Below are 27,292 nucleotides of genomic sequence, written 5' to 3' on the forward strand. Positions count from 1 at the left end.
CCAACTGCTCAGACAAACAAGTTTGTTTACATTTGCAGAAGATAATGCTGCCTGCTTCTTGTTTACAATGTCATCTGAAAGTGAGAACAGGCATTTGCATGCCACTGTTGTAGCCGGTGTCGCAAAATATTTACATGCCAAATGCACTAAAGATTCATATGTCCCTTGATACTTCAACCACCGTTCCAGAGGACATGCGTTCATGCTGATGACAGGTTCTGCTCGATAATGATCCAAAGCAGTGCGGACTGACGCATGTTCATTTTCATCATCTGAGTCAGATGCATCAGCAGCAGGTTGATTTTCTTTTTTGGTGGTTTGGATTCTGTAGTTTCTGCATCAGAGTGTTGCTCTTTTAAAACTTCTGAAAGCATGTTCCACACCTCATTCCTCTCAGATTTTGGAAGGCACTTCAGATTCTTAAATCTTAGGTTGAGTGCTGTAGTTATCTTTAGAAATCTCACATTGGTACCTTCTTTGCATTTTGTCAAATTTGTAGTGAAAGTGTTCTTAAAATGAACATGTGCTGGGTCATCATCCAAGACTGCTATAACATGAAATATATGGCAGAATGCAGGTAAAACAGATCAGCAGACATACAATTCTCCCTCAAGGAGTTCAGTCACAAATGTAATTAATGCATTTTTTTTTAACGAGCGTCATCAGCATGGAAGCATGTCCTCTGGAATGGTAGTTGAAGCATGAAGGGACATATGAATCTTTAGCGCATCTGGCACGTAAATATCTTGCGACTCCAGCTACAACAGTGCCATGCGCATGCCTGTTTGCACTTTCAGGTGACATTGTAATTAAGAAGTGGGCAGCATTATCGCCCGTAAATGTAAACAAACTTGTTTATCTTAGCGACTGGCTGAACAAGAAGTAGAACTGAGTGGACTTGTAGGCTCTAAGGTTTTACATTGTTTTGTTTTTGAATGCAGTTATGTAACAAAAAAACCCTACATTTGTAAGTTACACTTTCATGATAAAGAGATTGCACTACAGTACTTGTATGAGATGAATTGAAAATACTATTTCTTTTATCATTTTTACAGTGCAAATATTTGTAATCAAAAATAATATAAAGTGAGTTCTGTACACTTCGTATTCTGTATTGTAACTGAAATCAATATATTTGAAAATGTAGAAAAACATCCAAAAATATTTAATAAATTTCAATTGGTATTCTATTGTTTAACAGTGTGATTAATCACGATTAATTTTTTTGAGTTAATCACATAAGTTAACTGCAATTAATCAACAGCCCTGAACCATATCCCACATATAGCTAAGCTCTAGATCCAAATATAGATCCAAAGTAAGGCTGTGTAATGTGCAATACCAAAATCACAGACTGAATATTCTGAATGTAGGGGTTTGAAGTCCTAAACTGATTCTGAACTTTTTCTATGTTTGAGGCGATTAGATTTGGCTCATTATAGAGAAATAGCTATGCTTAAAAATTGAACTTGTCTCGCGGGGGGAAGGGGGGATGACGGGACTTTGATTTTGGTCCCTCTCTAATGTATACCCCACTTGCACTGGAGGAATCTCTAAGTGCTTTTTCATTATTAATTTATCCTACAACACCTATGAGAGAGGTTGATAAATTTGTTTATCTAACTAATCTATTTCCAGGACACCCGTCACTGTATAGTGTCTAGGCAACATGTATTATTATACCCATTTTACAGAGGCAGAGAGTGAGGTCATCCAGAGAGTCAGTAGCAGAGCTGATGATAAAGTTAAGCAATCCTGAATCCCCTGCTCTAACCACTAGGCAACACTGCCACTTTTTACCACTGTAAAATTTAGGGTCAAAACTTCACTTTATTTTAAGATGAAAATATATGGGGATAGAAATTCAGGATGAGCAGATCCTTAGCTGGTATAAATTGTCATAGCTTGAGGATCTAGCCCTGACTGTACAATCTGTTTCAGAAGGACTGTCAACACTTTCAGTGTTGCCCATAATTCAGGATGGCCAACAAATTCGATTATGGAGACTGTCATCTCCTAAAATAATGGTGACTTTTCAAGGACAACAAATTTATTTCAAAGTACTGTGTTGCTAGTGGCATCAAAAAGGTGGTGATAGGGAAGAGACCTCTTCCTGGGGTAGATTGCCAGACAGTTTTTTTCCCCCCCATAGACAAGCAGTAGTTCTTAGTTTGGTTTTCTTAATGACCTTTTATTATCATATTAGATGACATGGTCATTCATAAAATTTCTTTAGAAGGCTTCCTCAGAGAATCCCCACCATTTTTAGTTCCTTGGGAATTTTTCCTGATTCAAGATGGGAAGATCAGATATTATCTCTCTCGAGGTCCTTCCAGACCTACATGTCTATGATTCCATGATTATCATCATTTATTATTTTATTACTATAGCACCTAGCAGCCTTAATTGAGGGCTTCGAAATATTGATTTTTCAAGAAAATGAGAGTATTAAAAAGTTCTTTAAAACAAGGAGATTATTAGACTGAGCAAAAAGCATTATGAAAACTCATCACTTATAAGGTTGTTTTACTTTTTAGCTAAACATTGTTCATAAGTCAAGAACTTTTAAAACTATTGCAAACAGATATAGGGAACAACTTTGCTTGTACTCACATACTTCACTGAAGAGATGATAAATAATTCCTCTGAAAAATCTCCAGTCTTTGAAACAAAGTGTGTGTGAATTTTGTGGGTATTAATCAGGAATAACTCCATTAAATCAAGGGAGTTATATCAGCATTAAAATTTCTTAAAATGAGATTAGAATCAGACCTTTGAATTTCAAATTGGAGGATACTTTGGGCTTAAATTTTTATGATTTTAAACATGTATATGAGTCAGAGCTTGTACAGTATTTAGCAATGCAGAAAGACAGCTGCTTGTGTCTAGGAACAAGGGATTGTTTGCAGCTGAATCCACTGGGAAAAGACTACTTGTACATTATTCATTTACCCATTACCATTTACTTGTCAACACAGTTTGCACAATTACATTTGCCACATTGGTTTTGCAGAGAAACTGAAGATGTTGGTCTTCTTGGCCTTTGTATAGTCATTTACACCTGGTAAAGTGCATGTATGCACTCATTTTAAGTAAGTAAATCCATTTATTCATGTCTGAATTTTGGTGACATCATAGCAGAATTTTCTAAAGCCTTTAGGATCCATCACCAACTTCAAGCACTCAGCAGCTCAGCTTCCAGTGATCTGCCATACACCATGCAAACATCCCCTTGCTGGTCATCCCCTACTACTTCCTTCCATAATAACCTTCTGAAGGTTATTTCCATCTCTACCCCTAATGTGATCGAAGTATATAGTTGTGCTTCTGTTTTCTGACATCAGGATCTGCTTCTCTCCAATAATATTTCTAACATAGACATGGGGGGAGAGGGGTGGCTTATCCAGGACATACTCAAGAGTCTTTGCCAGCACCACATTTCACAACTTCAATTTTCTTCTTGTCAGCATTTAACTTCCCACAATTCACATCCATAAATCACTATGGAAAAAATTAGGCTTTTCATCAGTCCCACATTCTGTACATTTTGGAATGCCAGAGTTTTTCCACACTTTCTCAAGGGAGGTCCTAGGTGAGTGAGCCATCCTTAGCGGTCTTCTGATTTCTGTGGAACAGCCTCCTTGGTTGGATACATATGATCCCCGATAATTAAATTCATCCACTGCCTCTACAGTTTGTCTGTTAATCGTGATGTCTGCTTGCATTTTGCGTTTGTTAGCTGTGTCAGTGTACATGCATTTTGTTTTCATGGCATTCAGGAATAGTCCTTATTCCTCACTAACTGATTTTACAGATTCCAACATTTTGTTGCATAACGTTGGAGGTTGTAGCAAGAGTATCATGTCATCAGTATAACTGAGTTTGGTCCACCAACTCCCCCTCTGTCAAAACCTCCCAAGGCTTGTCTCATAATAAATTCTGCATATATGTTTAAGAGGCTTGGGGGGAAATATGATTTTGTCTCAAACTCTGCCCAGGGGAAAGCCACTCACTGTCACCTACTGCTGTTTGCACCATGGTCTGCTGCTGGTGGTGGAGACTTGCAATGAGTTCTGTGAAATGCTTTGGAATTCATGTCTGCCAGTATCCTTCAAAGACAGTACTGTCAGACAGTATTAATTGCTTTTGCACAGGTGTAAATGCCTACACAAAGGGTAAGGCAGTGGAGAATCAGGCCAATTGGTTCTAACTCAGCCCAGATAAATGGAGTTTGGCCCACTTACACCAGGGTGAAATTTGGTCCATTCTGTGATCCTACTTTGTGTCAAACACTAAGTGTGAGAGGATGACAGTTTTTACATGTGCCAGCTTTTTTGTTTTACTTTTCAATAGGTCAAGCAAATGCGCAATAAATTAAGCTTGATGCTTTGAATAACCAAAATAATAAACCACACCACTTCTACCTGTATAGTTCTGCACACTAAGCACCACTAGCATGAATGGGGAAAAAATGTTCTAGAGAGTTCCAGACTAAAACTCTCACAAGGACAGCTACTGATTCAACCTTTAAGAATATGATTTAAAAGCGTTCTGAGTTTCCTTAGCACATGCCCTTTGGCATAACTGAACTCGCACTGCCGCCAATCCAGCTCAATCCCAAGCATGTTAATGAAGTGTCTTGGCCTTTTTATTAATTCTACAAGCAAACAGTCCATTCAGCAGTAACTCTGTGAGAAAGTTTAATCAAATAATGTCATTGTTCCAAACTTATCACCACAAGAAATGGAAAATCAGCTAAAGAAATACAGGATGTAAATATTAGCTTCACACTAAACAGTCTTCCACTTCGAAGCAGTGCTGCCTTGAGGCTTCCATGGAATAGCGATGCTAACCTTTGGCCCTGTGCAGACATGCAGTAAGGCTGGGATATTGTTGACTACAAATGAATGGAGTGGAGAAACTTGAATAGCACCTGCGTGTATTATGCTGTGGCAATAATCAGGCAATCAGTCCTTGCTATCACTATAATGACAAACTCATCTATTTTTGAAACATTAAAAAAAAAAAATCTGTTAAATGTCTCAAAACCAGCTGAAAAGATACTGGAATGGAATAATGTACCACTCGGGTAAATGGCAGTTTTAAAATATACCAGTTCCAGATAAGGAAAGGCTGAACATTTTACAGGAAGAACATAGTTGATGGCTTGGAGGAAAAAGTGAGTGAACTGTAGTCTCAGCCAGGTTGGGCAAAATATTTTGATAACTCCTCCTTTCCCCGCTCCAAAAAATTCTTCCTGAACAAGACATTGAAAAGATGTGTGTGAATAACTTATTCTAGTATTCAAAATGCAAATATGGAGATGATACCCATGTGATTAAATTGCAGGGCCATATAATACATTTATAATGCACTTTTGACCATCTTGTATGATCAAAAGTGCACTTCAGAAACAGAAACAGACTTCAAAGAGAAACAGCAGAACTAAAATTCATTTGCAAATTTAACACCATTAATCTGGGCTTGAATAGGGACTGGGAGTGGCTGGCTCATTACAGAAGCAGCTTTTCCTCTCCTGGAATTGACACCTCCTCATCTATTATTGGGAGTGGACTACATCCACCCTGATCGAATTGGCCCTGTCAACACTGGTTCTCCACTTGTGAAGTAACTCCCTTCTCTCCATGTGTCGGTATATAATGCCTGCATTTGTAACCTTCACTCTATGCATCTGAAGAAGTGAGGTTTTTACCCATGAAAGCTTATGCCCAAATAAATCTGTTAGTCTTTAAGGTGCCAACAGACTCCTTGTTGTTTTTGTATGCTCTTAGTTCACAAACCCAGCTCCCAAGATTTTTAACATTCCAAACAGCTGAGTAGCCTCAACCAGCTGCCATTGTATTCTTTAAAAAAAAAAATCAACCAACCCCTCCCCCCAGCCTAGTAAATCACTCTCCAAATTTTCCTTTTTCTCCTCAAAAATTACCCCTACCCAAAGACCCACACAGGCATGATTCAGTCCTGGGCCAGTGATGCATTTTCTGTATTTAAAAATATTACAGCTTTACACTCCTTCACTACTTCATATAGCTGCAAGACTTTATCCCATTGGAATGGGGGAGACTCCCAGCTTCCTGGTGAGACCAGCACCCTCTCAAGATAATTGACTTTGAACATAAAATGGGTGTCATGTTACACAACTCACCAAACACATCAATTCCTTCCCCCCCACACAAATCCAGCAGTTCTTCCTCCAGTTCTCAGCCACAGTCTCACCCTTTCCCCCCCAGATTCTCCATGGCTCCTTGTGGGGTTCTCTTCTCAACAGGGGGGACTGAGCAGGCTTGCTGCTGTTATGACTCCTCTCTTTCTCTTATCCCTGGCGGCTCAGTGTACCTCTCAACCAACAAGGCCCCAAATATGGGATGCTGCATCTGACAATGACCCAAAATGAGCGGGACACAAATTGATATGGAAAATTTCCAAGGCCTGGGGAGCCATTCCTTCCGTGTAAATAATTATTTTTGTAACCTCCATTTCATGGTTCTTCCTTTCTGACTAATTATTTGGGAGAGTAAAAATGAGGGGACACCAAATTGGTGTGGGACAGCGGTGACCCTGGGATTAAAATGAGTTTGCTGCTCAGCATTTTGTATCTTTGGCACCTCCTCTAGTTCCCTTGGGGGCTCTTCCTAGAAGAGAAGGAAGAAACTGAAGACAGGGAGGCAAACTGAATGTCTGGTAGGGGAAGCAGCAGAGGGTGTCTCAGCAATCGATCCTGAGAGCCAAAAAACCTGACCGTCAGCAGGGAGGCCAGGAAGGGCTAGCAAGCCCTAGTGCAGGGGAATGTGATGGACAGGAAGTAGACTAGGAGGTGGGGAGGTTCCACTCCCAGACAAGGGTGCTGTTTGTAACTGGAGCATTTTACTGTTTTTTGCCATAATCCCAAACCAAAGACAGTTTGCACGAGCCTGCTGCTGGAGGGCCTTTCAGGGAGCGCTGGCCTCTTCCAACCACAGGCTGATCATCAGAGCTGGGTCCCTTCTGTGATCTCTTCAGAACAGTTCCAAGCCTTAAAGGGACAGGGCACAGGAAAACATAGTCCTGGCTTTCCATCCAGTTCTTACACAAACACGTTATGTTTACGTTAAAATACTCTAATATACATATTCTGACTTATGAGTCTTACACAGGAGAGCAGTAGGGAAAATGTGAGGGGTCAAAGATTGAGGGGAAATGAAATAAATGAATATTGGAGCTAGTTATTATTCCGGAGGAGGGGCAGGAGATTGGGCAGGACAGGGAGGGAGCTGGAAGAGGGCAGAAGAGGGATAGGGGAGTGGGCTAGAAAAGGAGATGCATTGTTTTGCATGTGTCCTGGCTGAGTGGAATGGGAATGGTGTTTTGTTTTTTATCTGTTTGCTTATTTATTTATTTTAGGAAGTTTTAACAGATTTACAAATATTGCTGTGTAAATATCAGAGATAAAAAAAACAGATAATCATTGTAACAGTGATGTTTGCTTAGAGAAACTTTATACAATAATATTATCAGATCTCTCTATCTCATAGGAAGCCCCCATTCTGCCGACAAAGCCTCTTTATGGTACTCAGGATGTTTTTTCTCGTAACCTCCCCAGACTGAGTGACGCTTCTGATTACACTGTGATCAAACCAGACAAGTCTATTAAATGTCAGCATTTTTTAAAAAGCAGACAAGTGTGCTATGCATTGTGGGGATGTCAGAACAGTAGGTGAGCTGAATACATACGCTACAACTGGTCTCAGCAAAATGGGATGAATTAGAGATGTCAGTCACTGCTTGCATAAGCAGATGGGACTTCACTGAGGTCAACTGAGTTGTTTCTGCTTACACCAGCTGTGAATTTGGCCCCTGGTGTCAGCTCAGAATTTCAACCTGAACTTTAAATTTCCATACTTTTGTTGTCATAATAAGTCAGTTGGATAGATACATTTTATGGAAATATTAAGTTTTTTATATAATGTAACCCTTCTGCCCCTCTGAGTTGGCAGCAACAAGGGCCGGGTTCAGTATCTAGGGGTTCCGTTTCAATAATGCAATGCAAAACCGGCTCGAGTCCCCACCCAGTGATCTGGGACAATTACATACCACCCCCCGGGCGCCTCTAGGAGGCAATACTTCCCCTCTCGCAAGCATGGAGTCTGAGTGTAGCAAAAGCCTTTTAATAAAGGAGGGAAACAATGCGGCATTATGTTGGGGAAACACCACAAACAAGATTCATAACACAAACCATGAGCAAAAGACCCACCTCCAAGTAAGTTTGGCAGTGTCCTTTTCCCCTCAGGGCCAATCACCCCAAAGTCTCTGTCCCTGGTCAGTGCCGCCCCAGAGTTCAAAAGTTTATCTGCAGAGTTTTACCCCTCCCCCCCAGCCTGGGCGGAAATGGGGGAGGGGCACACGGGATGTTAAGGGGCCCCTTACGTGGTCCGAGGCCGACTGCCCCACCTCTCCGTGGAGTTCTGCTGCAGCCTTTACCACGAATGGCTCTGCTCTACCAGCCGCGCCACGCCGCTCCTCCAGCCGTCCCCGCAAACTGCTCTGCTCCCCGTTCCGTGGGCCGCTCCAACCGTCCCACAAACTGCTCAGCTCTGCCAGCCGCTCCACTCCACCAGCCGTCCCATGAACCGCTCCAGCTGCCCCCGCAAATGGCTCAGCTCCGCGCCGCTCGCTGTTCCATGGGCCGCTCCAACCGTCCCACAAACTGCTCGGCTCTGCCAGCTGCTTAACAATATATCTTCAGGCTCCCCCACTGGTTAACACAACACTCAGCGATCTCAGCTCAGCAATTTTAGCGATTTCAGCTTGTAGTAGGGGAGTCCCAGTGCTGGGGCACCATTGGCCCAAAGTGAATTCAGTTCAGCAACTTCTAGCTAGACTCCTAATGGAAGCAAACTTAGCTCTGCTATTTAACAGTGGAGAGAGGGGGTAGTACAATTGGTGTTCCAGGCCCTCAAAAGGGGCCCATACCATCAGGTACACATACCTGTCCCCAACCTCTCTCCATTCACTGGGTTTTGTAACCCATGCCCCTTGTCTAGCGAGTGCTACTTAGTTACTGGTGAGTCCCTCTGTCATACAACAGTTCCACTGGCCTTGATTCACAGAATCAGGATAACAACACTTTATTCTTCCTGCCCCAATAACAGAGAAACTGGGGATCCCACACCAGCCAAAGTAACCACTTTCAGTTGTTGTTGTCCCAGGCTAGGCGGGTGGGTGTGCCTATGCAAACAAGATCAGCCCCTGAAGTTCTTTTCCACCCTCGCCATAATTCACCACCAGATGTCAGGGTAGAGCTTATCCTGACTCTGCTTACATCATATGAAATGAAAACATGTTGACAGGATAGACTAGAAGAGCTGCAGTTATGTAATATGTTATGTTACTGATGCCAAATATTTCACATGTAAAACAGCTTGTCAGACTCCGATACCCTTACTCACATTGACTAGCACCTTAATCAACAAGTGGTTCCCACTGATTTCAATGGAACCACTTAGGGGTTTGTACGACTCAGCATGAGGAAGGATGTCAGAAACCGGCCCCAAGTTTGTTTATATGGCAAAACTGTGAAATTTAGCTATATAGCATTTCCACACATCCCTACAGTATTGTCACCCTGTGTGTTGTATTTTCCTGAGTGACACTGTGAGCTCCTTGGGATAGGAACCTTTTCACTTAACGGTTTCTGTATACCTGCAGTGCTCAGTTAAACAATACAGATAGCTATGACACACAAGTATTGCCTATTTAAAAGACTCAGTTACAAGGAGATTTAAAAGACTCAGTTACAAGGAAATTCATTTAGGACGAACTAGCTTTTTTCCCACCACATTTCAGCGCTTTTATGAACCTGATGAGGGAGACCAAGTTAGATGGTTTGATGCAATAATTTTCAGGGTTATAATTGTTTTAATGTATTGTGATATAACATTACTACCCTTACTGTGGTCATATGTACAAAATGTGTTGTGTTAGTCATGCACAATTCTACTTACCCTCTCCCTTAAGGTATTATTTTTTGATGGGTATAAACTCCAGTCCTAGGGAAATCTTTGTCAAACTAGTGCTGGTGAAAGTGAAAATAATCTTTGTCTGCAACAAGGTATTAGGTTGTCAGTAACACAGCCAATAGGACATATTAGTACTCTGCCTGTTAAGATCTGACTGCCTAAGGAACTATCACTTGAGCGTATAGCTCCCTGATGACTAGAAACATCTGTAGATGCTGGCCCAGATCCACAAAGGGACTTAGATATTGCATTCTCAGGGCTGGTTTACACTGGGAACTTACATTGGCATAGCTATGTCACTCAGGGGTGTGAAAAATCCACACCCCCGAGCGGCATAGTTAAACTGATCTAACCCCCAGTGTACAGTGCTAAGTTGATGGAAGAATTCTTCAGTCGACCTACCTACCACCTATCAGGGAGGTGGATTACCTGTGCCAAACCTCTCCCATCGGCATAGGTAATGTCTATACTGAAGTGCTACACTGGTACAGCTGTACCACTGTAGCATTTCAACTGTAGACAAGTCCTCAGCGTTGCAACATGTAACTTGCAGATGCCTTGAAAATCACTGGAATCCACAAGCCCTTTGTTAAGCACCTTGGCTCGCTATATAATGAATGAAGAGAGATAGGTGGCTGAGAATGAGATCCACAAAAGTAAGTACACTATGCAGGGAGCTGCCTAAGCTAGCTAATCAGAGATGCTGAGGAGAGGAGTGTGTCCTAAGGCCTCCTCCTCTCAGGATGTTAGGTACTTAAGTCTAGGCTGCAGGGAGGCACCAAACTGTCTGGCCCAGTCTTATTTAATTATCTATACAAAGTGCACCAGTGTCAACAAGAGAGACAGAGACACTCTCATCAGAATATCTTATAGTCCAAGCTGTCCTGCAGTGGCTCAAGAGAATGAGCACCAACCTCAGGGCAGACTGTTAGGAAACAGGGCAAAACCCTCAAATTGGTTATGAGTTCCATACATAGATTTCACCAACCAATTACCACGCATAAACTCCTCGGGCAGTATAACAGCCTTAACACAGAGTCACAGACAATCCCCCCTGGGTACTTGGATCCGTCTTACCACCCAGGTGAGCCTACCTTTGTGATAGATGGTCCCTTACACCATGAATTACACCAATATTCAGGTGACTTCCAGCCCCAAAGGACCAGTCACTTACCCCAGGTAAATTGCACCTTAGATCTCACATCAAAGACAACACTTGTAGTCAATCCTATAATAAACTATATACAGATTTATTAATAAGAAAAGAAATAAGAGAGTTGTTTACAAGGTTAAAGGGGGTAAACATACATGCATACAAATGAGTTCTAATCTTAAATTAAAAAAGGTAATAGACACTTCTATAATAAGCAAACTCTATATGTCATGTAGGCTAATCCAGGCTAAGCACTGAGGATCTTTTGCTTATGCCTAGTAATCTTTGCCCCCCCACCCCCAGAGTCCAAGCAGCATAAAGATACAGTTCCTCCTTGTTAGGGGTTTTTATTCCCTTCTCCCACTTCTACTTTGAGCTTCAAACTCAGCCTATGGGAGAAATTCACTTGCAAGATTCATGTTTGGGAAGGGGACGGGGGGAGAAGGGGGAGTTGGTGGAAAGTAAACAGCAAAGTCTTTTGTCCTCTTTGATGTTCCAGTCTAGTCTGTCTGGTGTCTGGGTCCTCCTTGTCATTCAGAACATAACACCTTCCATTGGAGACCAGCATTTCACACTAATTAATGTCTCTCTCTCCTATCTGGTGATTTACACTGTTACAAAGGCTTACAATGCAAATACTCAAATATTACCTTACAATACAGGGTTCACTTCTGGGTCTAGTTCTGTTTAATATCTTCATCAGTGATTTAGATAATGGCATAGAGAGTACACTTATAAAGTTTGCAGACAATACCAAGCTGGGAGGGGTTGCAAGTTCTTTGGAGGATAGGATTAAAATTCAAAATGATCTGGACAAACTGGAGAAATGGTCTGAAGTAAATAGGATGAAATTCAATAAGCACAAATGCAAAGTACTCCACTTAGGAAGGAACAATCAGCTGCACACATACAAAATGGGAGATGACTGCCTAGGAAGGAGTACAGCGGAAAGGGATCAGGGGATCATAGTGAATCACAAGCTAAATGAGTCAACAGTGTAATATTTGCAAAAAAAAAAAAAAAAAAGCCATCATCATTCTGGGGTGTATTAGCAGGAGTGTTGTAAGCAAGACATGAGAAGTAATTCTTCAGCTCTACTCCATGCTGATTGGGCCTCAACTGGAGTATTGTTCTAAAAAACATGACCTATGAGGGAAGATTGAAGAAAATTGGGTTTGTTTAATCTGGAGAAGAGAAGACTGAGAGGTGGCATGATAACAGTTTTCAAGTACATAAAAGATTGTTACAAGGAGGAGGGAGAAAAAAATTTCTCCTTAACCTCTGAGGATAGAACAAGAAGCAATGGGTTTAAATTGCAGCAAGGGTGGTTTAGGTTGGACATTAAGAAAAACTTCCTGTCAGGGTGGTTAAGCACTGGAATAAATTGCCTAGGGAAGTTGTGTAATCTTCATCACTGGACATTTTTAAGAGCAGGTTAGACAAACATCTATCAGGGATGGTCTAGATCGGGGTAGGCAACCTATGGCACGTGTGCCGAAGGCGGCACGCAAGCTGATTTTCAGTAGCACTCACACTGCCCGGGTCCTGGCCACTGGTCCGGGGAGCTCTGCATTTTAATTTAATTTTAAATAAAGCTTCTTAAACATTTTAAAAACCTTATTTACTTTACATACAACAATAGTTTAGTTATATATTATAGACTTATAGAAAGAGACCTTCTAAAAACATTAAAATGTATTACTGGCACGCAAAACCTTAAATCAGAGTGAATAAATGAAGACTCTGCACACCACTTCTGAAAGGTTGCCGACCCCTGGTCTAGATAATACTTAGTCTTGCCATGAATGCAGGGGACTGGACTAGATGACCTCTCGAGGTCCTTTCCAGTCCTATGATTCTATGAATGTGAGATACAATAATCTTACTTATAACATCTGAATACTTGTGGGTTGCTGCATGCATTAAACACTAAACACATTCTTAGAATTTGAATACCTATTTTAACAATACTAACACACAGGTAAGCCAGACTGATTTCAGCTCTGTATTTGTCAGTATTCAATTGTGGCATGGGGACCTTGGCATGAGCTGGCACCTAGTCTGCCAGCATCACATATGCATTAGGGCACTCATCTGAGAGGGAGGAAATCCCTGTGCAAATCCTTTCTCCTCATCAGGTGTGGGGAAGGGGGAAAGAGGGGAAATTGATCTGCAGTGTCCCACATCCCAGATGAGTGCTCTAACCACTTGACTAGAGGTTATTAGGGAGGCCCTCTTCTCCCTCACCATCTTCTGTGCAGCTAGGCATGCTTTGAGCATACTTAGTGGACTGGACACCATAGGTGAGATAGATGGGGCAATGCCTATCTCCACCTGGTATGAGGATCCCACTGGGGCTTAGGCATGAGATAGGCATCCAGGGGCCTACCGAGCCAGCAGTGCGCATGCCCAGAGGTTGTCACTCATGCACCAAGAGGATTTTTACAGCAAAAATGTAGACACTATGTGAGTTTAGGTACCTACAGATTTATGTGGCAGTTGAGCAGAGGTTTTGTGGATTACAGTAGCACCTAAGTCCCTTTGTAGATCTGGACTACTGAACAGAATACCCTGTGCTCTGTTATAGCAAGTATTAACTATTCCTTTGTGCTAAGACATTTTGTGAATACAGCTGCTTTTCATAATATGGTAAAGCCCAACTATACGCAGTGTTTGGGGTTATTTATATTCTGCTATTGAAATGTCACACTGTTGTGAGACATTCTGCAAAGAGATGTTTACACAGGTGTAAGCTCTCTCATTGATTACTGCAGCAAAACTCTGGTGCCACAACAGCCCCACCAGATGTCCTAATTAACATGCCAGCTGACACACTTTGCCAAATCTTGCTTGAGATGCTCATGTCAGTAAAATAAACCAGATTTTGCCTACTGTCTCTTAAAGTAGCATGTTCCATAATACTATATTGTGAGTTTCTCTGGCTTACTATTGTATTGTATAATTGTTGCTTGTTGTGGGATAGTGTTATTAATATTGCAACATCTCTCAAATGTTGAAAAATCATGAGATTTTTTAAAATAACTGTTTTTGGTCCTCTTTATTTGCCTTATAGGGTGCAAGGAGGGTCACATTTTCACGCTTTCACCTGCAACCATGAGGGCAACAAACATACTTCTTTTTTAATGAACGCTAAAATTCTCTTGTATTCACATGAATCCAGCAGCTGGGGCTTTAAGAAAAACATCAATTATTGTGAGACTCACAATAAAATCATGAGTTGGCAATTCTGATGTTTCCTTTTACTGTAGTTTTGACATTTTAACTTTACTTACATCAGCAGAGCCCCTTTAACTGCACCCCCTTGTACACTTGACCAAAGGAAAAAGAAAGTTCATCTTTCTATGAATGACTGTTGTAACAGGTTGTCAGTACTATCACCCAAAGGATACAGTGTCACACGTTGCTGTGTGCTACTTATAGTGTTACACTCATTTGTGTAGTTTCATTTACACTAGTTTCTTGCTGTAGTATGAAAAAGAAGAGAGCAGGAAAATAACCCCCTATCAGCAGGTCTGAGTGCGAGGAATGGTTCTGGTTTATCTCTAAATTGATATGTAGACACTGTGGCCCCATCTCCTTTGTACCACTCTGGTGGCACAGAGGATGGAAAGTTGTCCTAAATAGGGCAGATAGGCAAAATCCCAGTGAAGTAGATGGCTTTATGCCCCCCACTTCTGGTGTCAAACTAGGTCTCATGTTGAGTGCAACTTGGCTGGAACCAGGGAACTGAACCCACATTACATTATTTTTAATATACATTGCTCCATTTCTGTAGAGTGTAAAACTCTCAGACACTTCAGGGTACTACAGACATGAAAATTCCTTCATGGTGAATTCCCACCCTCACCTTCCACACACAGCCCAGGCACCTAAACTCTGTGCAGGGAAGTATTCTGGGTTTGGGAGAGAAGTAAACCCAACCCAACTCCATTTATAGCTATTGTTCCAGATGCTACTCTGGACTAGGGGATGAGACCCCTGGACGCAGTTTACATGAAGCCAATGATCTATGTAATTACAGATTCAGTGGGCATCTTCTTGACACTGTCACAGCCATCCTTAAATTCATCTTGCACTGTGGTTTATGTTTACCTTGCAAGGAGCTCAGCTTTGTTGCACACAGGGCTGAGTTTTCCTGCACAGCTCCTACCCATCTCTGTATAACAGGACCACAATTCTGCTGTATTGGGGGGTTTCACCCTGAGTTCCCAAGGGACAGTTGTTTTCACTTTAGCATACTGCTATTCAAAATAATGATTGTGTATGCAATAAATAAAATATTTTCAATACATGTATTCAGTACAATACACAGTTCAGATATTTAGTTTAGCTTTTGTCTGATAGTTTTTTCATTTTTATTCTAAATAAAGCGACAATGATTCTTTAACACTATGCAGGGCAAGTGGTTTTATTTAACTGATGTCTATTAACTTTGCAATTAAATGCCTAGGTGCTCTAAAATACATCAAATTGAAGAGGAAAGGGGGAAAGATTTCCCCCCGGTCCTTCTACTAAGCTTCTTCTATCAAAAAAAAAAAAAAAAAAAAAAAAAAAAAGGCCATGCTTCCAGATATGTAAGTCTTTGTATATGTTCCTACATTCAGATGGTCAAATGTTCTCATAATAAATAATGCTTGCAGATTTTAATCCAATTTTTCATTGTGTATATGTATACAATGAAACAATATATAGGCATTAAGGCAATCATTCCCTATACTACTATAGGTCCTGATTCAGCAAGATACTTAACCACATGCCTAATTTCAGCACATGAGCAGTCAGTGGGGTTACTCACATGCTTAGACACCTTGCTGCATTGGTAATGGTCCTAATAAAAGATCCAGACTTATAGTCTTTTTTCAGGCAAAGTCATTAGGAAGTCAGTAGGGGTTTTTCTTGACTAAGGGCTGCAGGATTGGGCCCAAAGTCTTTGCAGTGTTAACACAGAAGTTTAGGTAGGATTTTCAAAATGTACCCAACACTGGGCTAACTTTGCTCTCATTGACATCAGTGGGAGCAGAGTTAGACCAATGCTGAGTGTTTCTGAAAATCCCACCTATAATTTTTGGTTACATGATATATTAAGGTTCCATTTATGCTGGGTTAATGAGTGCTTAAAATATTTTAACCAATGGTTAATTAATTGTTATAAAGTCAAACATCTCAATAGGCTGGCTACAAGTGTGGCTTATAACTACCTACTGATGTGTTCATAACCATCTATAAAATATGTCTGTAACATGCTTAAAACATATACTAATCATTTACTAACCCTTTATAAATCTTTGTAAATGGAACCTTAACATAAAGTGTTACTGTTCCTTTTTCTTTCAATAATGCTGTTGTCTTTCTTTGTTCCAGTAGTCTCAATGCTCTGAAAATGTATTTATTTGTATAGCACTAGCAACTAGAGGTCCCAGCTCCACTGCACTATGCACTGTTCAAACACACAACAAAAAGCCAGTCCCTACCCCAAATAGTTTGTGTTCTTGTGATTAAATCATGACTCTAGAAACCTGGAGATCCGGACTCAAATCTCAACTCTGCTGCAGACCAGCTGTGTCACCGTGGGCAATGATCTTAAATTCTCAGTCCCAAAACGAGCCTAATTGAAACCAATGGGCGTTAGGCGACTACATACCAGGATCTGAGCCTATCTTCCTCCATTTCTACAAAGGCAAAACGTGGATAATTCCTACCTACCTCACAAGAGTGGTTGGGTTTAATCATGATTGTTGTTGGGAAAGTGCTTTGAGATCCCGGGATGGAAGGTGCTGGAGAAGTGCCAAGTGTCATTACAGCCAACCCGTGATTTTTAGGAAACTCTCTGAAAATCCACTATCCAGGGTTTAGTTACCTTCCGAGCTCCCAAAGTCAGCCAGGCTGAAGCCCAGGGTAAATCCCCACAAAGCCCCTAAGCTTGACGGCGTCTCTGGGGGCCGCAAAGCAGCCCCTCCTACAGTGCCGAGTGCAACTTCGGCCGGGACTAGCCCAGCGGGCGGAACCGGCCTTGGCCACTGGGGTCGGTGCCGGACCACGTTGCAAGCCGGCTGATTTGGAGGCGCGTTGGGAACAGGGCGCCTCTGAACCTGCCCCACTGGGCTCTTGACGTCACCGTTGTTCAGTCCCTGCATTTGCCCAGCGCCAGGGTTCAGCGGGGCCCCTCCCCCCGCAGCTGAGCTCTGGACACCGGTCAACGCTGAGCAGCCGGCTCGGCTCCCTGCCCCTGCCCTGCCCCGGCCGCGCCCGCCCTCGCAGCAGCTGCGCTGCCGGACCCCCCTGTCGGAAGCCAGCCGGACGGGCACTGGCGGCGGAGGAGGGAAAGTCGGGAACAGGGCTGCGGGGCTCCCCCTGCCGGCGGAGCGCGGGAGAGCAGAGCCCAGGGAGGTGAGAGCGGGCGAAGAGCCCTTCCCTCCACCCACTACCACACGCTCCGCGGCAGCAGCCAGCAGCCAGCCAGCACCTGGGGACAGGAGACGCACCTGCGGCAGCAGCAATCTGGGCACTTCACTCCCCGCTTCTCGAGCGGCCGGTGCAAGCCCTGGCAGCCCCTCTGCAGCGCCTGCGAACCCGGCACCTGCCCCTTCTTCTTCTCTGTCCGATCGGCCGGTGACAGCCCCCGGCTGCACCTTTTCCTGAAGTCTGGGAGCCCCCACTCCACCCCTGCTTTTCCCTATGGGGATCCGAGAGTTTCCCAACGGCACGGCGAGGGGCAAGACCATCACAATGTGAGTATCCCCCCCCCCGGGCGCTCCCTTGTTTTGCACCGGGAAGGGGAACAGGTACCTGCAGCGGCAGGAGGCGCCCACGCTGGGGTTCCCTGGGGGTGGGGGGGAGGAGATCTGCGGGTCAATCCCAATGCGGCGGCGGGGGGGTCCCAGTCTTGTGGGAGGGCAACACGCGAAGTTCCCGGGACTCCTGCCAGCATCTCCCTGGGAGGCTGGGAGCCAAACGCCGCAGGCTGCGCACCTGGGCAAGGGAGTTCTTCTTGGGGTGCTTTAGACAATGCTAAACTTGCTCTGGAGCCCTATGGTTTGCGGGGGTTCAGCTGTTTGTAGGGTCCGCTCTCAGCATCTTTGCCCCTTTCTCAATAGGCAGCGCGCGGGGGGTGCCGGAGAGGCTGGCAGAGGGGCGCTTTCCCTTCGCACGGGCAGTGCCTTGCCCGTCCTGGCCCCTGTACACTTATTGGGGAGTGAAAGGGGAGCTCCCGTCTCTTCCTTCGCCAGGTCAGCGCTCGGCACCTCCCAGCACCTCAGCTGTTACCGGGCTGTGTTCATGTCCCTTTCCTGCCTTTCCAGTGGCATGAGGAGATCTCCAGATGTCAGTCCCAGGAGGCTGTCAGACATCAGCCCGCAGCTCCGGCAGCTCAAATACCTGGTGGTGGATGAGGCGATCAAAGAGGATTTGAAATGGTCCCGATCCGTGGAAGATCTCACCAGTGCTTCCGTGGGGCTCACGTCCATCGAGGAAAGGATTCTGCGGATTACCGGGTATTATGGCTATCAGCCCTGGGCTGCCAGCTACAAAAGTAAGTCCCTTGTTTATCCCTTCTCTTCTCACCAGCGGTAGCAACACTCCTCCCCTCCCCCCTCACTTTTGTCTGCTGCTGCTGCAGCAGCCTCTTCTCAAGCTGCCTGCAGGGTGTGGGGCAGAGCTTGCATTGCACTCTGGATTTAACCCGGTCTCCCCTTTTCTGTGGCAGCCCCTCACATTGCTACTTCAATGTCCCGGCAGTTTGGAGTGATGGAAATTAACTGCCTAATTTTATTTACTATCCTCTTTTTTCGTAAACAGGATCATATCATCTTTGTCAGTTTTGTAGTATCCTCTAAAATATTCCCTTTCCCTCAGTTGGAAGGTTTAACTATGTTTACTTTATGAACCGCTGCTTTGCCTGTTGACATTTGTGTCTGATGAGATTGATAGCTAATTCAGTGCTGAATAGTGGAAAAAGTTGCCCACACTCTGTGACTGTGTTTGATGTGGCACTAGGTGGTGGCATTGTGATCAATTCAATACAGATTAGTGTGAGATTTAATCATTTGAACTTTCTGCTTATTAGGAAAAATGCTGGTGATTATAGAAAACATGTTAGCTTTTGTAATGGGGGAAAAGGGATTTCAGTTTAGTGCTGGAACTCAAGACAAATGTGAACGGTACAAACAGTTACTATGACATAACATTGTTAAGTAAATCATTACATTACATGTAGGTTAAAGTTTGCATCTTTTACACTGAAAATGATATTTTATCACTTTATTAAAATGTCTAAGTTGAAAGATTTAAAGAAATGCTTTCATTCTCTGCTAAAGGATTTAGCACATGTGGTATTCATTTTTTGTGTACAATCAGGCTCTGAGTGATTTGGTGTTAATCATATTAAATTCAGTATTAAAAACATTGCTCTCTGTATTGCTGATGCCATAAGCGAAGTATAATGATCAGCTTATTTGTGACAATTGCTTCGGTGCACTGGGGCTTTTTAAACCTGTATTAGTTTTTGAAAGTAATACATTATTCAATATCCTCTCCCTACTATCTTGAAGGATCATTGTGTTTTTACAGGAATTAAACTTTTCCCTGAATTAAAATATCTTTACCCTTTCCAACACAGCCTCCTGTTTGCATGTTCATAAACTTTGGTGAGAAACTTATCATAGTATATAGGGGTGTAAAGCTGGGTTTCTCTTTATAAGCTTGTGATGATACCTTGAAAAGCTTTACTAAACATGTTGGAAATATTCATACTTCTATAACATGTATTTGTATAACTTGTGTAACATTGGTCTTCCATTGTTTATCATTACCAAAGATGACTGAATGTAGTAACAGTTTTTAAGAATTCATTTGCTCTTGTGCAGAAGTCATAATACTGTTTGTGTCATGATAATACTGTTCATAACATCACAGTTTTCTGTTGTAAAAATATTATTCTACTAGAGGATCATGCTTTTTGGTGGAAAACTGGTTTTGACAAAAGAAAACTTTGTTATAATTATTAATTGTATGCATTTCTAATACATTCACCCTTGGATTATCTGATTGCCAATGCACTTAACAATAAAGGGGAAAGATACAAAAAAACATGTTATACTGTATTTTTCTGTTTTTCATGAGCCATCAGCAACTCATTAAAACATTATTGCAGGATATTAGAATATGAATTAGCAGATAAGGTCATGATAGTTTTTGCGTAAAACCAGTTTATTGTATTTTTTCTATGGTTATTACTATTCTAAGAGTCTGATTTTGGTGCCGTTACTCACAGGGAGTTGTACCTTTCTTCAAGAGTAGTCCCACAGACTCATTGGGACCATTCATCTATGCAAAGTTATTGGATCCTGTGATCAGACCATGTATGGGTGCCAACTTCTGAGCTGGATATTAATGTTCCTATCTGACACCATGACTAATAGTTCAATTGAATTCATGGTGAGTTATTGCAGATGATCCTTCTAAAATAGTAGAAGTCATTTTCATCTGCTCAATTATAATCTATTGTTGAGATTTATAACTCCACCGTAAAAGTTAATTATGAGCCAAAACTTGGCCATTAAGGTGTGTTCTCTATAGCAATTCAAAAAAATAACAAATGACATCTTAGAATTATAATGGTGGGAAATAAATATACAACTTTTCTGAGGATTTAAAAAAAAATCTATCTCAGAATAATTTTACCTATGATGTGAACCCATTTCACAAACTAAAAAGATAACAACAACCATATTTTATAAACTGTGTTGATAGAAATGTAGAAAAGATTATTTACATCTCTAGCTAGTGTTATTTGGCATGACTCCAATGGAGCTACTTTGATTTACATCAGCAGGGGATGTGGCTGAATGCATGTAAGTTAGATAAATCAGCAAAAGTAGAAGGCTGGGTTTATATCAACACTCTGAAAACGTTTTTAAAAACTCCTTTATTTTGGCTCATGGCCGTGGTGATGAGATAAGGAACCTTTTACATTTTAAGTGGCCAGGTTTAATCAGACTAGGTCAGTGGTTCTCAAACTTTTGTATTGGTGACCCCTTTCACATAGCAAGCCTCTGAGTGCGACCCCCCCCCCCTTATAAATTAAAAACACTTATTTATATATATTTAACACCATTATAAATGCTGAAGGCAAAGCAGGGTTTGGGGTGGAGGCTGACAGTTCACCACCCCCATGTAATAACCTTGTGACCCCCTGAGGGGTCCCGACCCCCAGTTTGAGACCCCCTGGACTAGGTACTGTGAACAAAAATAATTTACAATAAATTTAAATTGTAAATTCTTTGGGTAGGAATCTTGTCTTCTAATTATATATGTCTGTAAAAAGTCTAGATACTGTTTGCACCATATAAATAATAATGAGGATAATGAATTGAGTGCGGGTGCTCTCTAGGAAACTAGTTGGTGATCTAGTTCTTAGCTTATGAACGTATAAATCAGATTTCATTTCCCCTCACCCTCTTTTAAGCCACCTCCACCGCCAGTGACATTTTAGTTACTGAAAGTCTAGCATCTAGTGAGCAATTTCTCATATTATTTAGACTCCTATAGATTATCTAATTTATTGAGACTTTCAGAAGTCCTTTGACAGGGTCTCTCACAAGAGGCTACTAAAGAAACTAAGGAGTAATGAGGTTAGAGGCAAAGTATTGTCATGAATCACTGTCTAGGAGACTGGCTTTTGCCATAATGAAAATTGACCTAATCAAGCTAGATGAAGAGGCAAACTCATGGTAAATTAAAGTTAATGTTATAAAGGTGAAGCAATGCACCCTGGAGAAGGGGGGACATTTAAATTACTGATACACCTTACAAAGTTATATGCCAACAGTAACCATATCAATTAAAGAAAGGGACCTGAATGTCACTGTAGACTGTTCAATGAAGACTTCTGCTTAAAAAAAGTGCAGCTGCTGTCAAAAAAGCAAACAAGAGTTTAGGGTGCATAAGGAGCGAGATGGAATAATTCAAAGAACAATACAGAGACAGTGTTCTCTATTAGGATACTGATCCCTGTTAATCAAAAATTAAGAAATGATTTCAATTATTTGCTGTCATAGCAACATTGTAATAATTGTGTTTAGTTTTGGTGACTACCTTTTTGAGTAGACTCTGAATAGACATTTTTATCTTGTGTCTTTCATTTTCAGGGAAAGAAAAGGACTAAATTCTCATCTACGGAATGGTCATTGATTTTTAACAAACAAATCAATTGCTTTACAAATTTCTTCATGCAGCTTTAATTAAATCTAATAACTTCTGTAGTGTGCTATTTATGTATGTGGAGATTCTGGGCAGAACTGTGGCCCATAAGAGAGGCTGGGCAGACTGCTGTAACTTGAGCAGGTCCTCAGGGCTGTCTCTTTATGCTGGTGACTGTAGACCAGCCCAGAATCGAAAGAGCACAAAGGTGATTTGAAACTACTTTAGCCGCCACCCCCATCCCATGCTGCTGGCTGCAAGTTTTGTATACATCTCTTGGAGGCACACCACAGAATCTCATCCTAAATTCTGTTTTGTTGGAGGTCTTTGCATATGTTTGGAAGGCCTGAATGGTGATGTCATAGGAGGCTAAAACCTGAGTTGCAGCTCTTCTAAATTCATATTGCATGGAGAAGAAATGCAGAATCCAAGCCTTAGGTGCTTAACAAAATAATTAGTCAGAAAGGTCAATTCATGATTACATTAGTTCTTTTGAAATCATCATCATCTTCCTGTTGCTGAGGCAGGAGCACAGAATAAAAGAAATAAATATGTTGTTTCAAATATTACAATGTATTTAGGAATGTACTTTTTAATATCTGCAATTACACCTCTTCCCCGATATAACGCGACCTGATATAACACGAATTCTGATATAATGCGGTAAAGCAGTGCTCCGGCGGGGGGGGGGGGGCGAAGCTGCATACTCCGGCGGATCAAAGCAAGTTTGATATTACGTGGTTTCACCTATAACACGGTACATTTTTTGGCTCCCGAGGACAGCGTTATATCGAGGTAGAGGTGTACTTTAGTTCTGCATTTTCTGAAATGTTTAGAAACATAGTTCAACTACATTATTCTAAATGTGTATAAACTTATTTGTCACATTGGGAAGGGTGTACATTCTGGTGATTACTGCATTTCTATAGGCACCAGTGCTTCTCTAAATAGAAATAAAAATGGGGCATAAAGCATGGTAACATGAAATAATATATATTTTCTACACAAAACTGCTTATAACAGAACTAGGATTTGAATTTTGTATGACGGCAACACTTTTTAACCCTCTGTGTTATGTGTACCAGAAATTAAATTTCAATGGAAATAATTCCAGCAAATAATGTAGGGATTTTGTACTTACTCCTGGAAATCTCTGGATGTGGAGAGGACTTTACATAATATTTTCGAGAGGAAGCTTTGATATTGCTTTATAATTACTCTTGTGTACCAGACAGTTTTGTTCTTTTCTGCATTTCAGATTCTTTTACATCATCATTTAACACTTTACAATAAAATGTAATATGCTTTCTCTATATAAGAGAAATGCAGCAGAAATGCAATCTCTAAACAATGTAAAGTCAGGGTTTTATGACTCACTAAGCACTTTTCCTCTCTTGATGAAATTATTGCACAAGGGAAAATGGAAGCCCCCCTTGCCACCTTCATTCCTTTAATAGAGCTTTCTGGCTCAAAAAGTTGTTAAAATATTCTTTTCTATCACACCCTCATACAAAGGACAATATTGCAAATAAATATAGGAGTGGAAAAGTCCTGGCTCCCCTGAAATCCATGGGAGTTTTGGCCTTAACTTCAGTAGAACCAGGATTTCACCCTCCAGGTTTAGGTCTTTGAATTTGCCTGCTATGCACACTCATTCTCAGTGCTATGCACTGAGCACCTGTTCCTAAGGCAACTGCATCCAATTACACCTACCCATACATTTTTTTTAAAAGATCCTGAACCCTATTGAAGAACTCTATTTAAAATGTAGAATAATTTACTACTTTTAACAGATGCGCAATTTTAATTTTCTTTCATCCTGCACTTGCTATTTAATTACTACTACATATTTTGTCCTGAGATGGGTGAGGAGCATCTACAACAAAGGGAAAGAGGAATATTTCTCCTTCCCTCTCCCCAGGAAGCTAAATACACTGGGCTCTGTATATAAGTGGGAGGGGGGAGAAATATGTATACTCATATGTACATATGCGCTCTCTCTTTCTCACTCATTAACTCTTTCTCTCTAATCTGAGACCATGAATGAAATCTGCTAATTGACACATCCAAGATAACAATCAATAATACATTGAAAAATACATTGCTCAAAACATAGCACCTCCTCAAGTGTATATAGCATTGTATTTTAAATGGAGGAAACAAGCTACATTAATAAGTGAACCAAAGCATTAAATATTAAAGACATTAATGATAAACAGGCTTGACCTTTTCACAGTCTATTGTGGGGTAGGATGGTATAAAAGATGGAATTCTTTGCAGATAGAAACACAGATGAGGGTGGTGGGGAAGCATTAAAATGTTCTGGAAGAAATTCAAAATGGCACTAAAGGGAAGACAAAGTTTTTAAATATGATTTTATGTAACTTGTTAGATTTAAGAAAACCAAAATCCATCTACCACAAAAAAGTATAAATAATACACAGGATGTGTCTTAGAGGAATGTCTAATTCAAGTTTAAAATCTGTCTAGTGAAGACTAGTTGGCATTAACCTCTGACCTTTCCGATTTTATTTTAAAGTCACAATCTTGCAGTCTTTACTCACGTGAAATTCTCATTGAAGTTGATGGGAGTTTTTCTTGAACAAAGGTTAAAGGACTGAGCCTCCAATGTATTTAGGTCCTAAATGAAAATGAGTTTTCTGGTCTAATCATAGTCCTTAATGGATTACTGACCACCACACCGTTTGCTAGGGAAGCATTCACAAACCTTCACACATGCCCAAGAATGGAGTAGATGTTGTGTGTCAAGAGTGTGGTGAGTTGGCAGCATTGTGGAGAGAATACAATACAGTGCCTGCTTGTACTACGTTTGGTTTCAGTTGGAGCTTTTTAGTGTCTTCATAAGCACCAGGTACTAGTATAAGGCCAGATTCTTGCCCCCCTGTTCCTTGTGGCTTTGTGCCCCTCAGGCAGTGCAAAGTGGCAGGAATCTGATCCCAGCTGGCCACTTGAGAATTCCCCTAGTTGTGCTCAGCTAACGTAAACTAGGGTAGCCAGCTCCCTTGTCAGCTCCCTGGTGCAGAGGAATGGAACATTGTGTGCTTGTGCTCCTGCAATCCTTAACGGGCCTGTGGTCCATTAGGGACCATAACTATCCGATGTAAGTTATGGGAGCCTAGTGGCCACTTTAACTCATGCTGGGCTGAAGCAGCTTGAGAGCCAGGGAACTATAACTGACTTCCCTGACTGGCCCCACCCCCACCTTCTCTGAACGGGTCTTGGGGCAGGAGAGAGTTGGCGCCATGTTTAGTTTTTGGGGAAGAGGATGATACTTGGCTGTATGGCATTAACCAAAATCACTTACATTATTAATAGCCAGAATTTTGCCTTTATATCAAACTGTGCACATACTGACTTCTATGGGAATTATGTGAGTGTGAGGTTAGCATAAAGCAGGGGTGGCCAAACTATGGCTCGTGAGCAGCATACGGCTCTTTTATAGTTAAAGTGCTGCTCACAGAACCCCCCTACACACTCCATCTACCAGATGAGGGGGAGGAGCTTGGGGCTTCTGCCCTGTGGCAGGGTGGTGGGCTAGGGGCTTCAGCTGGAGCAGGGCTGAAGCCCCAAGGCCCCCCTCTCTGCAGGAAAGAAGCCCCAGCTCCACCACCCCGCCACAGGGCAGAAGCCCTGCTCCAGCTGGTGCGCCCCAGCTCTCGAACTTCTGAAGATTGTTGTATGTGGCTTGGAGGGTCAGTAAGTTTGGCCGCCCCTGGTATAAATCAAAAAGGGCTGGGAAGCATAGCACAATAGGAGGAATTTAGCCTGAGGAACTTATCCCAGACCTTGAATGGATGTAGGAGGCATTTTTAAGCCATATGTATCTCCCCAGGACAGGACACAGTAGCTCCTCCAACTGAATTGCTATGCACTGTGTGGTAACTGGGAGGTACGAAATGACATTGGATTCCATGATAGCTTCTTTCACTTCACATCTGTCTTTTTTAAACAGTGCAAGGTTGAACCAGTTGTGCTGCCAACCAGTTATTCTCAGTAGATTTCACTGTAACACTCCACTGGCAGCCAAGTTTAAAAGAAAAAAAAAGAACTACATAGGATTGAATTTAATGGGGATCTAGGGTATTTCTCTGACAATAACCAACATTGGAACTTTAGTCTTTTTTCTGCTTTTTTTATAGACATATTAATTCTACCATCTCATTAGAAAAAATTTAATAGGTAACTTCTTTATGGGAGAAATTTAGAACCTTAATTAGGACATTTCTTTTTACCTGCTATTGATTTAAATATTTTTTCCTATAACTTTGTATTCATAAATTCTTGGGATTAACAAGTAAGCACAGTTTAAACTTTATATTGTTTTCACTTCCTACTTTTTATCATTTTCATTATGTTTCTGTTGTAGTCATAAAACAATGGGGATACTCTTCAGTGTCCAAAGTAATACCTGTAAATTCTCCGGGCTGTGAATCCTAGGTGATATTTCCCTCGTGCATGATGTGTCTGCTTTATGTTTTAAAGGAGTTTGACTAAATTTATCCTTGATGTAACTTCATTTTGTTCACTGGAGTTATGCCACTGAGGAGTTTAGAATACAGAGTTCAAAGGAAATACTTCTATATTTAAAGAATATTTTCAGCACATAGGTCTCAATCGTACAAAAATGCATGTTAGCAACTTTACTCATAGACTGTTGGTGTGCATAAAGTTATTCAAATGTGTAAGTTTGGATGTTTGAAGCTTTTATTATATTTATTGTCCTGACATAGTCTGCCTTTAACAAGTGTTAATATGACATTTTTGCTGAAGATTCAAAAATAATATTCTCCACTAACTCAAAATGCCATTAAATTTGGCATAATAGTTATCTATATCTAGATGATTATGACTAAGTATCACTATTATACTGTCCATTGACAGTTCA

General features: G+C 41.6%; 1 protein-coding gene across 1 annotated transcript in view; it reads left to right on the forward strand.

Annotated features, from left to right (window-relative positions):
* Nucleotides 1-17,865: 17,865 nt before the first annotated feature.
* Nucleotides 17,866-27,292, forward strand: part of SLC35F3 (solute carrier family 35 member F3) — a 270,207-nt gene continuing 260,780 nt past the window's right edge. The window contains exons 1-2 of the mRNA XM_065401833.1: nt 17,866-17,918; nt 18,489-18,718. Of these exons, the coding sequence (XP_065257905.1) occupies nt 17,866-17,918; nt 18,489-18,718 (283 nt within the window). The remainder of the gene's footprint in view (nt 17,919-18,488; nt 18,719-27,292) is intronic.

Source organism: Emys orbicularis, chromosome 3 (assembly GCF_028017835.1).
Source record: "Emys orbicularis isolate rEmyOrb1 chromosome 3, rEmyOrb1.hap1, whole genome shotgun sequence".
NCBI classification, from domain to species: domain Eukaryota; kingdom Metazoa; phylum Chordata; order Testudines; family Emydidae; genus Emys; species Emys orbicularis.